A 16,694-nucleotide genomic window follows, 5' to 3' on the forward strand; every position below is an offset into this window, starting at 1 on the left:
CAAAGCCCGAATTTCAGGCACTCCTAGGTTTGACTAGGCAATCCTCAGGTCTGACTGACGGTCTTAGTCAAAGCCCGAAATAAATTACAGTTTCGGCCTTTGACTAGTCAAACCTAGGAGAGACTAAGTTGGTCAGGCAAAGGTCGAAATTTAATTTTATGAAATCGGGGTTTGACTAGTCAAACCCCGATCAGCTATTAAAATGTCGTTATTTGTTAGATTAGATTTAATAAAACGTCATTTTTTAATTTTAATCTTTAATTTTATTTTTATATTGTCGAAATAATTTTTTTTATATTAGTGTTTATTCTCACATGTTGATGTTGACGCATTATGGCATTTAGAGTTACACAACACATTAGACCTTTTACACATAATTTTGAAGAGCATTTCTTATTGCAGTAGCATTTTATAAAGTGTTGTCCTCCAAATTTAGAAACTTTTGTATTAATTTTTCTTAGAGACAATTAAGAAAATTCTCTTTGCATTCTCTTATTCAATTTCTTGAAAAAAGTGTGTTTATTGTTCCCTATTTCGTACCAACTCTATATGAACCGTCAATTGTTTTATCTTTTATGATACCCAAAATATTTCGAGCAATTTCTTTGGCTTTATCAAAGCTAAGGATAGGTATTGTTACAGTTTTTCCATTCGAAATTGCAGGAAATTTTTTTCACTTAATTGTTTCATAGCATTAAGGCGGGTTACGCTTACGTATCTTGCCCGTGCTATTGTCAGATATTTTATTATCTATTTTCAAACTCAAGCAGTAGATACATTTGTATCTATGCATTGCATAAATGTAATACACTCGTAATGTCAACCCACCTGTAGGCTGAGCACTATCAAAAGTAGGATCACCATAGTACTAACGAAGGCCCTGGACCGTCGTCACTAGTGGAGGAAGAAAATTGTCAAACAATTCAGATTACTTCTTCAGGTGTGGTTTGTTGTATTTGCCAAAAAGAGAGCTCTGACGCATATTCGAGCATAATTTGTAATCAGATGGTATAAGACATGCGTTGTGCAAAGACAAAAAAGATTAAAATAAATAAAGGGAAAGGCGATTGAAGGTCTTTATGCCCAGGCCAATGCTACGAAGCAATTAAGTGAAAAAAAATTCCTCCAATTTCGATCAGAGAAACTTTAACCATACCTATTCCCAGCTTTGATAGAGCTAAAGGAGATACTCTAAAAATTTTGGGTATCATACAAGATAAAACAGTTGACGGTTTATGTAGAGTTGGTACGAAATACGGAACAATAAAAACACTTTTTTCAACAAATAAGAGAATGCAAAGAAAATTTTCTTAATTTCGAAGACTTTCTGTCTCTAAGAGAAATTAGTACAAGAGATCTAAATTTGGGGGACAAGGCTTTATAAAATGCTACTGCAATAAGAATTGCTCTTCAAAATTATGTAAGTGTAAAAGGTCTAACGCAGGGCTTCTCAATCTGTGGTACATGTACAATGGTGGTACATATCATTACATAAGTGCAGTGGTACACAAAACGCAAAAACAGCAAAAATTTATCATATTTATAGTTAATTAGATTAACTACCGCCATAGGTATTTTAGTTAGGTGGTACCAAAAATAATTATAAGAATTTTGTGGTAGGTACATCACTCACAAAAATTGAAAGCCACTGGTCTAATCTATTGTGTAACTCTAAATCCCATAATGCCTCAACATCAATATGTGAGAATAAACTCTATTTTTTTATTTTAATTACGACAGTATAAAAATAATAAATATTACAATTAAAAAATGACGTTTTATTAAACCTAATCTAACAAATTACGACATTTTAATAGCTGATCGGGGTTTGACTAGTCAAACCCCGATTTCATAAAATTAAATTTCGACCTTTGCCTGACCAGCTTAGTCTCTCCTAGGTTTGACTAGTCAAAGGCCGAAACTGTAATTTATTTCGGGCTTTGACTAAGACCGTCAGTCAGACCTGAGGATTGCCTAGTCAAACCTAGGAGTGCCTGAAATTCGGGCTTTGACTATAACATATACACTGTTCTTCATGTACTTAACTTACCTTGTCTTAATCTGACGGCTTCTAGTTTTTATAAGGATAGATTTTTTTGCGGACTACCCCCTACGCACGCTCCTGTATTCATATATGGTAGAGGTACATTCACAGGGTACTCACAAAGTTTCTCCCCTTGTGATTTTCTGACGGGCTAGAGTAATAGACCTGGATCCCGCGTACCAAAAAAACGTTGATTAATAGCAAGCTGAAATTTTGTTAATAGCTTAACGGTGTCTAGTCGGACAAACTCTGATGTATGGGAACACTGGAAAAGGTGAAATTTTAATTGTGGAACAGGTTAAAAATTTGGAACGTCAGACTACGAAAACGTTCCATGTATTTTGTCGGACAACTTGATTTGTTACCATTTCATTAAACTCTCATGCAAAAATCAGACTGGTGTTTATCATCAACTGGGCATTTTATTGAGTGGAACACGAAGAACATGTCAAATGACAGGAACCATGTTGGTTAGTAATAGCAGCCCGCTAATGGCAGTTAGTAACAAATCAAATGGATGTTCTGCCCGACAAAATACATGGGACGTTTTCGTAATCTGACGTTCCAAATCTTTAAACTGTTCCACAATTAAAACTTCTCCTGTTCCAGTGTTCCCGTAAATCAAAGTTTGCCCGACTAGACACCGTTAAGCTATTAACAAATTTTTAGCTTGCTACTAGTCAACTTTTTTTTGGTACGCGGGATCCCGGCCTATAACGTGCTAAATACCAGTCAACAAAACACATGTATAGGTACGTCACAGTTGACATTTCTAGATCGCGGGAACAAAACCTATATAGCAATATAAAAAACAAAACCCATAATCATGATCCAGACTCAAAAGTCCACTGCTGAACATGGGCATCCTTCTCTTGTTTCCGATCCCATCTATCTTGCACCATAATAGTTTTTTATTCAATATCCATCTGGCTTGCAATTTTTAGAAGCCATGGAGGTGTTACCAGGAAAATGGTCCCATAAGTAAAATTAAATATCTTCTAGGAATATTTTTAATATTTTTCAATATTTTTAATATTTCTATTAGGTTAAAAACTTTGACTTTCAGTTGCCAGATGTCGCTAGACACCTACTCCATAAACGTCAGTTGCAATGCGGGGATAAGCTCTCGGAGTTTCGTCAGAGAGCAGCAAACCTACGCCACTCTGACGATGACTCCAACTAGAGTCGAAAATCGTCGATTTAGAGTGCTAGTTTGCGCTCTTTGTACTAAGTGAAAAATAAGACAGTTTTGCCTTCGCATTGCAACTGAATAAAAATGGTATACATTTTTATTTTAGTTTTTTTTTATTGTTTTCCTAATAATAATTGCCATCTAAATTACTATTTATATTCCACGAACAAAAAATTTCACAGACCTGTTCCAAATTCTGAAAGTTCAATGTTAGATGAAATTCTAAAGACACGAAATGAATGAAAATTGGGATTATTATCAATTTTGTAACTGCGTTAAATCCATGAAACAATCTCGATTTAGTGATTTCTTTCTTATGTAATGTCAGTAAGTATTCTGAGCACACATTGGATAATGACTACGTTTAGAAACGGAATGTGCAGTTAACATTGCGGAATTGTGTTTATTTTGCCAAAGTCACTTCTTCAAATAGTACCAGGACTGCATTTTATTTATTGTGCTATAGACCAGGGCGGATCTGTAAAAATATTAGTACATTTGGACGTTGAGAGGTGACTCAAATTTTTTTGCAGAAATTGCTTCAAAATAAATCAAATAATAATATTTGAGTTATCCTCCCTCTCAAAAAGGTCCGGAACATTGTTTAAATAATCAAAATGTCAAAAATGAAGGAAAAATTCGATTTTTTTCTTCGTTTTTTGATTATAACTTTAAAAGTGTTCATTTCCGAGAAAAGTTGTACTGACATAAAAGTTGCAAAATTAAATTTTTTACAATATAGAATTGGTTAAAAATTTAAAAATTATTCACCCTTGTTGCAAAAAAGCAATAATTGTAAAAAAACTATACAAAAACAAGTATTCGCATTTTACGTTTTTTTAACCATTTATGCTACACCTAGGACCTTCATATTTCACCCAGAAAAATTGTATGATACAATTAAAAAATACTGTAAATTTCATTAGGATCGGTTCAATAGATTTTGCAAAATAAATTTTGCAATCCAGCTTTCACAAAAAAAATCCGTTTTTTTTTAATTGTTACAGGACTGAAAATAAAGACGATAGCAAGTTGAAATTTTTTTTTTTCTTATAGAAGTGTACTGTACCTTTTATTTGCAATTTGCAAAATTAAAATCAATTAACTGCCACGGCGTCAGGAATTTTTTTAAATAAACATTAATTATTGGTGCTACGAGCAGGACAGCGGATAGTTTGCTCCGATTGGGCATTTCAATGACCTTTGATAATGATTGATACATTTTAATTTTTATTACATTTCGATATAAATAAATAAATTTGCTTATTGCTTATCGCAAAATAAAAACATACTCTATCCTTTGAAATAACACTTTTTTTAGCAAAAACTTTCTTTGTTCATATATTTTAACTTAGAGAATAAAAGTTTATTATTTTTAAACATATGCAATTGTTTAAACAATATTTCACAAACAATAATAAAATTAGTTTGATTTTTGTGGAATTAAAATATTAAAGTACAACAAAATATAGATTAAGAAGATAATATATTAGATAAAGATTAGAAGAAATTTTGGTGGAAATCAACTTGTGTGAATCAAACACCGCTGTCCTGCGCGTAGCATCAAAAATTAATGTTTATTAAAAAATTTCCTGACGCCGTGGTAATTATTCGATTTTAATTTTGCAAATTGCAAATGAAAGGTACAGTATACTTCTATAAGCAAAAAAAATTCAACTTACTATCTGCTTTATTTTCAGTCCTGCAACATTTTTAAAAAATGAATTTTTTTGCGAAAGCTGGATTGCAAAATGTATTTTGCAAAATCTGTTAAACCGATCTTAATGAAATTTCCAGTATTGTTTTACTATATCATAAAGTTTTTCTGGGTAAAATATGAAGGTTCTAAGTGTAGCATAAATGGTTGAAAAACGTAAAATGCGAATACTGGTTTTTGTATGGTTTTTTCGCAACTATTGCTATTTTGCAACAAGGGTGACTATTTTTTAAATTTTTAACCAATTCTATATTGTAGGAAATTTAATTACGCAACTTTTATGTCATTACAACTTTTCTCAGAAATGAACAGTTTTAAAGTTATATTCAAAAAATCAATAAAAAAATCGAATTTTTCCTTCATATTTTGACATTTTGATTATTTAAACAATGTTCCGGACCATTTTGAGTGGGAGGATAACTCAAATATTATTATTTGAGTTATTTTCAAACAATTTCTGCAAAAAAATTTGAGTCACCTCTCAACGTCCATCTCAAAACAGATGAGCCCTGGACTACTACCAATAGCACTTATTTGATTCCATTAATAAATATCGCAGTACCTACTTCGAGCGGCTCTGAATATAAAAAAAAACAAAATAATGATTGTCAGTAAGAACAAGATTGAAGACGAAACAATCTACGTTAAAGGAAAAGCTAAGAGAAAGTACACAGATACAATTATTACTTGGGATGTGAGCTAAAGGAACAATGATGACGCAGCCTTGAAATAAAACGACGCATGGACATGGCCAGGAGCCAGAAGTGCTTTCAATAAGATGAAAACAGTATTATGCAACGGAAAAGTGGGAATAGAAATTTCCAAGCTCCCATAGCTCCACGTAGCTCCAGCTACGTAGCAGAATTTGATATTACTACGGTAAAAATACCACCCTCAGATTTTTCAGCCATAATATGGCTGAAATATGCATATTATGGATGCTGTTGCTTACAAGATCGAGGCCAATTAGGTCAATATTGAAAAGACATAATCTACTAAAAAACAGCCTCTATATTGCTGACATGCCTGAAACCGAATCTCGGAAGTTTGGATATGCTGACGACTGGACCCTTGCAACAAGCCACCAATCTTTAGAAACTACAGAAATCACTCTCACGAATGACTTATCCATCCTCAGCGAATACCTTAAGAAATGGAGACTACAGCCAAGTACTACAAAAACTGAAGTATCAGCTTTTCATCTAAACAACAAGTTGGCAAACAGAGAATTACGAGTGTATTTTAATAACAAGCTGTTAAAACACAATAAATACCCGAAATACCTTGGGGTTACTCTAGACAGAACGCTCACATTCAGAGAACACCTGACGAAAACAGCATCAAAATTGAAAACACGCAACAATATAATACAGAAACTCTGCGGCACTACATGGGGGTCCACAGCATCAACATTAAGATCCTCTGCTCTTGGCCTGATATATCCGGTGGCAGAATACTGTGCTCCAGTGTGGCTAAATAGCAGGCATACCCACCTGGTCGACACCCAACTAAACCGTACTATGCGTATGATAACAGGCACAATTAAGCCCACCCCTACAATGTGGCTATCTACCCTTAGTAATATAGCACCACCCAACCTACGCCGCGAACATGCATTGGTTAAAGAATATAACAAAATAATGGACAGTCGCCAGCTTCTAGTCCACAACGACATCCCCGATATTCTTGGAAACCGTCTCCGATCCAGGTTACCCCCTCTACAATCTGCTCAAGCGCTGCAGCAATCCAACTTTGACTTAAATACCCGATGGAGAGAAGATTGGGAAAGTAGGACAGATCCGCATTACCATAGTCTACCGGACATCATAGGGAAACCTGGCGAATTTGAACGTCCCCGTAAGATTTGGGCAGCCCTTAATCGAATTCGAACAAACTGTGGAAGATGCGCCGACTCCCTCCACAGATGGGGTAAACTCCCCTCGCCTTCTTGTGACTGCGGCGCTGTAAGACAGACGATCAGTCACATTGTTCAGGACTGCCCACGCAGAGCATACACAGGCGACCCTATAGACTTTGTAATGGCAACCGAAGGGTCAATCGAATATATAAAAAAATTGGACATCTGTTTGTGATGCATTGTATAATGCATAAATCTAAATATATTCTGTGATATACTTAAGCGTTACGCTAAATAAATAAACTAAAAAACAACGTGGCTATACATTTTTGCAGAATTTTTAAAATAATGTCTTATGAAAACGATTTTCGCAGTGGAAATCAAAACTTCAAAAACAATTATTATAATATATGTAATTTTCATTACAATTAATTGTGTCTTAATCCCACATAAACATGATAGTTCTATTTTAAAATTTTCCCCAAAATTTCCAAGGAGAAATAACTTTCTACTTAGGTACCTTAGCCCGATTAGGGAACGCACAATTTTACGAAAGCCTCCAAAAAAATAAAGGAAGGATGACAATTTTTGAATAGATAGTTGAAATTGTCTATTATTATATAAGAAAAAGTTTACAATTCCACATTCCCTCCATTTTACAAAAATTGAAAAATGCGGGGTGAAAATTTTTTTCTCGGGGGTGAAAAAATATACGTTTCTAAAATTCTAAGTAACTTTTGTTCTATAGACTTTTTTTACTAAGTCAATACTTTTCGAGTTATTTGCGAGTGAATGTGTTCATTTTTAACCAAAAACAAAAATGTTTTTGGGCGGTTTTTCGGAGATAACTCAAAAAGTAAGTATTTTAGCGAAAAAAATATTCTTAGTAAAAATATAGCTTATAAAAAATTGAAAAAAATGGTGTATGCGTGAGGTCGGTAGAACCAGTAGAAGCAAAGTTGCAGCTAATGAAATTTAGGTTCTTTTTCGTCGAATTCCAAATCGAATATTTCAATGTGAAATAAACAAAAAAGGAGCACTTTTCGGGAAAAATTAATTACAACTTTTTTAAAGTGTTTAAAGAAAGGTTTATTTTTGTTTTTTTAAAAAAACTTTTAACATTAAAAGTAAGTGAGTTACGCTCAAAATATTGTTGGTCCCTTTTATTTTTTTGGTAAAAAAAATGGCGAAAATCACCTCTTAATTAGCTTCTCAAATAAAATTAATCGTGACCGCTTTACAAATTACTTTACTTATGTATTGTTTATATTATATATAGTTCAAAGTGCTCAGTTTTGAAAAAAATTGGGTTTAGAATAAAACATTTTTTTTTATTTTGAAAAAAATCGTAAGTGTTTATGGAATTAATTTAAAAACAATTAGGAATGCCAAAAATCTCAAAGACTAATAAAATGTACGTTTTGCTTTTCTGAATATTTTTAATTTTTTGTTTTCTTGTTAGACAAAAATTGGTTATGCTATGGCTGTTCAAAATTTGTCTAAACTCGTGATTAGTTACTCGTTCAAGCCATTTTAACTACAGCTTTTTCAAAACGAAGCACTTTGAACTGATGAAACTTACAGATCATATAAATAATACATAGACAAAGTAACTTGTGAAATGGTAATGTTAAAATTTATATGTGATCAGGCGCGGATCCAAGGGGGGTCAATGGAGTCAATTGCCCCCTCCTTGAGACTTCGCCTGGAGTCGCCTTTTTTTAAGAAAGGGATAATTACGATTGAAAATAAATAGTGAGTTTTGTGTCCTGTTGATAACTGAATAACGGAATGAAACATAAAACAAAATTCCTTCTCCAAAGTACGTGTTCTCGGTCTTACTGTATGGTCTCGAGTCTTGGACTGTGAATAAAATCGATCTACTTACCTAAATCGCCTTGAGGCTTTCGAAATGTGGTTCTATAGAAGAATTTTAAAAGTATCTTGGGTGAAGAAGATTCGAAACTCCACAATACTAGAACGTCTCAGCAAGACTACTGAGATTATAGAAGGCATCAAGAAGAAAAGAGTGGAGTATTTTGGACATGTAATGAGAAGTTTCAAATATAGGTTGCTACAAAATATTATGCGAGTGAAAATAAAAGGCAAACGCAGTCCAGGACGAAAAAGCACTTCGTGGTTGATTTAGGGTGGCAGTGAATAAAATTAAGATAGCTATGATAGTAACCAACGTTGTGAAAAAATTGGTACATGAAGAAAAATAAAGTAACAGTCCATACCGAAAAAGAATCCTGCGTACTCGAGTGACGAGAAAATTTTTATTTCATTGCCCCCTCCTTGCAAGGTTGCTGGATCCGCCGTTGTATGTGATGCTAATTAGGGGGCGATTTTCGCGATTTTTTTACCAAAAAATAAAAGGGACCAACAATATTTTGACAGTAATTCATTTACTTTTAATATTACAAGTCTTTTTAAAAAAGATAAATAAACCTTTTTTTAAACACTTTAAAAAAAGTTAAAATGAATTTTCCCCTAAAAGTGTTCCGTTTTTGGGTTATTTCACATTGAAATATTCGATTTGGAATTTGACGAAGAAGAACCTACTTTTCATTAGCTGCAACTCTGCTTCTACTGGGTCTACAGACCTCATGTATACACCATTTTTTTTTTAATTTTTATGGGCTATATTTTTGCTAAGAATATTTTTTTGCTAAAATACTTACTTTTTGAGTTATCTCCGAAAAACAGACCAAAAACATATTTTATTTTGTTTGACATGAACATATTCACTCGCAAATAACTCGAAAGGTATTGACTTGTGAAAAAACTCTAAAGAAGAAAAGTTGTTTAGAATTAGTCATTTTATCCAATTCTGGTTTTATTTTGAATGTAGTTTTTCATCTTCGAGAGGGGGTATTCCCCTCCATTTTACAAAAATTGAGAAGTGTAAACTTTTTCTTATATAATAATAGACAATTTCAACTACCTATTCCCAAATTTTCATCCTTTCTTTATTTTTTTTTGGGTCAGGTTGTTCTTTGATCGGGCTACCTACCGATTTAGTACAAAAACAACCTACCGGATTTACTGGTAAAATATTCAACTTAATCTTCCAACAAATTAACGAAAACCCCACGGTCATATTCAGGCATGCAATAAATTTTTCGTGCAAATAATCAAACTATCCGTCCTGTGCAATGAAACCTTGAAGAATGAATCATCAAAATTTGAAAGAAAAATTAAATTAACTACCTACATTTTGATGTATCATATTGAATGTCAACGTATTGTTTTGTTAATAAATTGGTACAATATTCAAAACAATGCTGCAGTTCCTTTTTAATAAAACTTTGTAAATAGCAATGTCAATAATTGCATATACGCAGAGTTGGACTCTACTATCTGCAACAATCTTGAAATTTTATCGGAATATCTTCTTTTTGTTTATATTGTTCATTTTGTTTAATGTTGAGTACAATTACCTATTTATATGGGAAATAAGCCACAATTAAATTGAAAAAATAATTTTATTAACGTTTCGACGCCCAAATCGGGTGTCGTTGTCAAAATAAAAGATACTACTAAATTAAACAAAAATGTTGTTGCTAAGTAAAATATTCTTCTAATAATTTATTTAATCTGACTTATTTATATTGGCAGTTCAGACATATATTATATATTTTAAAGTAGAAGACTTTAAAATGATATTGCCAATTTATCAGTTGCGTTCCTGGGACGACCTTACTGAAAGATAGTTCATTCTATTACATGAAATCAACCCCAACTCAAGAACAATAATGACATAAGCGGCAGATACACGACAACACAGAGAGAGCAAATAATATGCTAGAAACAACAGAAATGAAAGCTTTCAGAAAAATCGATCACCATGGGACAGAGCTAGAAAAGTTACCCAAAACGGAGACGATCAGTGGGAAGCCCACGAAAACGATGGATTGAAAATTTACTGAAGACATATCTAAAACTTTATATTTGTTATCCCATCATAAATTTATATTTGTTAGCCCATCACAAATGAAATGTTAAAATGAATAATAATTATTTCGAAAAATTCATTACCCAATGAAGAGAGCCATTAGTACGAAGGATACCTGGTACTGATATTTTGCTAGCCTATCTAAGTTAATAAGTTCAAGACAATATTTTTTTTGGTGAAAAGTTATGTCCATTCACGGCTAACCAGATTGAAGAACATCGAATTATTTTTTTTATTTAAATTTATGTGTCTCGGCAGCAATGGCCATTGACGCAAACAATATTGGTTATACAATAATTAATTACAATAAGGACTTAAAACTAAATACTATAACAGTTAATTTCTAAACCTTAAATAACATTAGGTAAAAATTATGAAGAAAAAAAATTGGATATACAATCATTGGATACTATAGAGACGTACAACTAATTATAAAATTGCTTCGGTCTTCTTGGGATACTTCGGACGTTGTTTAGTCATAGTAGCAGTTGCATATGAACTAGTAAGATTACTGGAAGAATTGGATTCAGACATGGTGTTGCTAACAGTGGGGGAACATTGATTTAAATTGTTACTCATGTAGTCAAAAGTAACTTGAATTTATTTATATTAACGCTTTGGATGTCTGGAAATAAGTGATAACCTTAGATACATCACTGCAATACTGGTTGCCTAACCGTTGGCGTCCGTTGGGACGGGATATTAGCAGTGAAAAACTATTGACTGTTTGACACTGAATGTGTTTAAGTTGGAAGATTATTAAGTAAAACATCTCTTACTGACCAAAGTTACAGCTTGTTCTTGATGATTAACAGGTAACACAATTGTTATTAGTCACTATTTGAGCGAAAACTAATTTTGATAACTAGTATTTACAGTAATAATTACAAATTTCGGCACCAATTTACAGATCGATACATACACGTTCTGACGTTCATCGAATTATTTGACTAAAAATAATTAGATCATTCTTTCTACACCTTTGATTTAAAGTAGGTTAATATTACCTCTCACAGCAATTGAACAAAAATTAGCTAGAAGATGATATCAGTTAAACTGATGTAAATCATTAAAGATCATGTAAAAATAAAATAGTTAAAAAAATAGATTTATTTGCTATTTACTTGATAGCTTTATTTACTTTAAAAACTTGCCTCATATCTGGGATTATAATTTAAACATTTTTAAAATCCTCCAACTTTTTATTACAGGATAGCGTACCTCTAAGAATCAAAAACATCCACATCGTCAACCAACCGTACATCTTCAAGATCGTCTTTGCCCTCTTCAAGCCTTTCCTTAGGGAAAAACTGAGAAACCGCATCATCTTCCACGGCACTGACCGCAAATCTCTCCACCAATACATGAGCCCAGAATGTTTGCCGGAATGTTACGGAGGAACCCTAGATTTGCCAAGGATAAATGGTAACCAATGGTACGATTTGTTGGTTATGTGTGATAAGGAATATCTTGGTAAGTTAACTATGTTTTGTTTTTTTTTTAATTTCTTCTCCTTCTACTTCTTCTTTGTCTTTATATGTTAATTGGCGAATTGATACCTCTATGGAGGGTTGTCACTCCATTTTTTGCGCAGTGTGTTGTGACCACACGTGTACCTCCATTCTGCTTATGTGGTTATTTCATTTATTTTCTATTTAGTATCCATTCGCTTATATACTGTACGTTAAATTTTCTCCTCTATCTTCACTCCTATTTCGATCTCTTAGCGTATTTCCAGTAATTCTTCTCAGTACTCTCATCTCTGCCATTTCCAGTAGTCTTTGTGTTGCGGCTGTATCGGGTCTTGTTTCTGATGCGTATGTCATTATTGGTCTTACACTGGCTTTATAAATTTTTGAATTCATCTGTGTTAATATGTCGGTTTCGCCATAATAGTGTTATTAAGTGACATTAAATATCATATGTTTTTTTTAATTTGAAACGAATAATTGGTAATTACTGTGGTGTATATGTTACCGGCGTAGTTTGTCCTGAATGCGTTACTGAACTAGTTTGTCCTAGACACGATAGGATAAACTAGCTTGGCCTAGGCCAAATTAGTTCAGCAGTTCCATTTTTATGTTCCCTGGTCCTGGTACTTTGTTGTTTTTGGCTTTCTTGGGTGCTTTAGTTAGTTCTTCTTTTGGTCTATCTATCTAATTAGCCTTCCTCGGTCCTTCTTTGGACATAGGCCTCCCCAATCCTTTTCCATTCTTCTCTGTCACAACATTCATCCACCTAGAGCTCACGTGCTTCTTGATATTATCTGCCCATCTCATTTGGAGCCTTCCTCTGCTTCGTTTATATCATCATCATTTGGCTCTACAACTCTATGTGAGTCTTAACCGCGTTTTCTATTTCCCTCCGTTGTTGTCGGTCCTGAGCAGCTATTTCCCATTGCCGTACTCTCATTTTTCATAGATCATTGGCGACTGCGTCCTTCCATCTCTTTCTTGGGCGATCAACTGACCTTCTGCCTTCTGCCATCGGGCCTTTCCCAGAATGTGGCGTTCAGAAGTCTTTCGTCACTCGATCTTAGCACGTGCCCGCCTATCTTATTCGGTTTGCTTTGATGTAGCGTACTATGTTTTCATCCCCATATATTGTCTGGAGTTCATCGTTGTGTCTTCTTCTCCATTATCCTGTTGTCTCTTCTCTGCAACGCCCATAGATAGTCCGCAGTATCTTTCTTTCAAGTACCAGCAATTTTGTTGTTTCCCGCTGGTTCAGAGTCTATGTCTCGCTTCCATACGTTATTGTGGGACGAATTATTGTCTTATATACTCTTATTTTTGCTGGTCTTGAGAGTATTCTTGATTTAAGTAAGGTCATTAATGAGTAATATGCCCTGTTTCCTGCAATGATCCTGGCTGCCACGTCCTTTTCATATTTATTTTCAGATGTTATGATCGCTCCCAGGTACTTAAATTCTTTGACGACTTCAAAGTTTTGTTCATTAATTGTTACGTTTTGTCTAACCCTTGGTCTTGGGTTCTTCGTAACCACCATGTACTTGGTCTTGTCCTCGTTGACCTTAAGACCAACTTCCTTGGCTCCGTTCTCGAATAGGGTGAAAACTTCTTTTGCATCTCTGGTGGATTGTGCAATTGTGTCCACGTCATCCGCAAAGGTCAATAGTATTTTTGATTCTTGGGCAGCAAATCCGTTTGTCAGTTGTGGCTGAGCTTTCCTTACTGCATGTTCCAGTGCGAAGTTAAACAGCAGGGGAGCGAGAGGATCTCCTTGTCTAAGCCCGGTGTCGATGAGAAATTCCTCCGACGTGGTGCTGCCAATTCTGATTCGTGTGGAAGCGTTCTCCGTGCTCACCTGTGCTAATCGTACCAGCTTTCCAGGCACTCCCATTTCTACCATAGTCTCCCACAATGCTAACAATGCTACTCTGCTAACAGAATCGTAAGCTCGTCTGAAGTCCACGAAGATTTGGTGTACATCACGGTAAAATTCCCAGTTTTTTCCAACACCTGGCGTAGGACGAAGATCTGGTCTATAGTCGACCTTCCCGGTCTGAATCCACTTTGGTAGTCGCCTATTATTTCCTCTGCGTATGGAGTTAGTCTTCTAGACAGTATTATAGATATAATTTTATATGTTGTATTGATTAACGAATTCTTGTAAATAGGTATTATATGGCTTTCATGCCAGTTTTTCGGTATTTCTTCCCTTTCCCAGACTTCTCTTATAAAATGATATATCTCCAGATGTAGTTTTTCTTCCCCATTTTTTAATAGTTCCGCCTGTATGCCGTCTGGGCCTGGGGATTTATGGCTTTTTAGAGACGAAATTTCGGACTTTACTTCAGCTAGTGTGGGCCCTGGTATTTCAGGTTCGGCTAAGATACTGTCTTTGTTGCCCTGTCGTTGTGGGGTTTTCTGTATTTAAGAGCTGCTCAAAATACTTTCTCCATTGGCGGCTTATTGCCCCGTCGTCTGTGAGCAATGTTTGTATCCCAACGGTCTCCAATTTATAAAAATTTTGTTCCATCGGTCTTCCTTTTTTCTTATATTGTGTCCGGCATATCTTTGCCCGGCATTTGAAACTTGTATCTTTGACTGGCTTTTTACATTTCTTTTTTGTTTAAACTTTATGTATTTAAGTGTAATAAATTTTATTATTATTATCTCCATTTCAATTTCGCAACTTCTTTTCTAACATTCCTAACTTTTGTTTTCTCTCTTATCCACTCGTTTCTCTTTTTATGCATTAGTCTTTACCTTTCCATTGCCCTTTGTGTTTTTATGATTTTGTCCATGTTTGCTTTTATAAACGTCCACGTTTGGGAACCATAAATGAGAACAGAGAATAAGCATTGAATGTATACCTTGGTCTTAAGATGTGGATATCTTTTGTTTTTAAGGGTGTAGCTTATTTTGCCAAATGCCGCCCATGCCAGTCTAACTAGTTTTTTTTATCAAATCTGCCAAACAACTGAGATTAAAAGACGGCTTTCGGTAGTAATTGCAATAAAGATAATTTTTAATTGAACCTATTTTGTTTCAGCTATCAACTCTTTCGGTTATAAGAAGAAAGGAGAGCTATAAGGACGGTACGAAGAACGCTCCATTCACAGCCATATAACAACTACGAACTGTGTCCTCGTATTTTTCGCAGCATAATAGAGATAATAACTATTTATTATTTTTATATAAAATCGTATTCTATTTTTATAGCAATGTTGCCAGTTTTTTCATTAGATATTTTAATTTTAGACAACGGCTCAAAGGACTATATTATGTGTTAACAATATTTTCATCAATTTTTTGATAACTTTTATACATTTTAGATTAGAAACAAGTGGTGTAAGCCTTTTTCTTTCTTCTGGTTGTTTAAGTTTAAGATAGACATGAAGTCTGGACAGTAAACTGATTGTATAAACTTCAAAAAGATACGTGTCAAATTTTTAGAATCTTGATTCTTCCGTTGAATATTCAATTTCGCAAACATTGTCCAAAATGATATCTAAAGTGGGTAATAATTGAAATAGTTAAAATATTCGTTCAATATTGAGCAAACTTATTGCGTTTAAATACAAATACATTAAAAACAATTAGGTACCCAAAACAGTTTTAGCCTTTTTATTTCTTCCTACCCTTTCGTCACCAATATTTTTCTACCCCTTTTCCATCTTTTTCTGGGTCTCCTTTTTCCTCCGACCTTTTATAACTATTTTTAAAGTTAATTTATAACATAGACATAGGCACTGTTAGTTTTTCCATCGCATCGGTATAATAAAAACCTGTCATTAACTGAAGTATCATTTTAGTGACACCTTTACATACCAACTTTATGTAAATTAGGGAATTTGAATAATATTTGAACAATAATCTGTAATATTTGATACAATTACACCAATGATTCATGTTTATCATAAACCTTTTGTTCTTTAGTGATTTTTACTACACTTTTACTGTCTTTTTTTTAGGTTACTACATATTATAATTATTATTGTACGAGTATTATGACCTAAAAATATTTGTGATAGCTTTCATCACTTTCTTTAATAGTGTATTTGTTGTACAGTAATTATTAGTTTTATGTTAATTATACGTTTGTTTTTCATTATTGAATAAAAAATCATACTTGTTTTTGGTTTGTTTTAATATAAATAAAATGCCCTCCTAAAAAGATGTAGGGGAGCCTAAGCGGGGATTTTTGCAGTTACTCGAGCGCGTCAGATTATCATATGGGGAGAAACTTGGTACACTGCAGGAGTACCTCTACCATATATTTTCTCTTAACACAGGGGAGTTCGTTAAGGGGAGCCCGAAAAATAAAATCTATCCTTAAAAAAACTCGAAATTGTCAGATTAAGATAAGGTAAGTTAAGTACATGCAAAAGAGTGTATATTTCAAAAATCTGACGATTTGAGCCGGGCGTAAGGAAATGGGTGAGCCCCAAAGTTTCAC

General features: G+C 33.9%; 1 protein-coding gene across 6 annotated transcripts in view; it reads left to right on the plus strand.

Moving 5' to 3' along the window:
• The window catches only part of LOC114324320 (alpha-tocopherol transfer protein-like), a 161,335-nt gene extending 144,963 nt beyond the window's left edge, over positions 1-16,372 (plus strand). For all 6 annotated transcript variants that reach the window (XM_028272140.2, XM_028272136.2, XM_028272129.2 and 3 more), the window contains exons 6-7: positions 11,981-12,242; positions 15,288-16,372. In XM_028272140.2, the coding sequence (XP_028127941.1) occupies positions 11,981-12,242; positions 15,288-15,328 (303 nt within the window). In that variant the 3' untranslated portion in view covers positions 15,329-16,372. The remainder of the gene's footprint in view (positions 1-11,980; positions 12,243-15,287) is intronic.
• The last annotated feature ends 322 nt before the right edge of the window (positions 16,373-16,694 follow it).

Source organism: Diabrotica virgifera, chromosome 3 (genome assembly GCF_917563875.1).
Source record: "Diabrotica virgifera virgifera chromosome 3, PGI_DIABVI_V3a".
NCBI classification, from domain to species: domain Eukaryota; kingdom Metazoa; phylum Arthropoda; class Insecta; order Coleoptera; family Chrysomelidae; genus Diabrotica; species Diabrotica virgifera.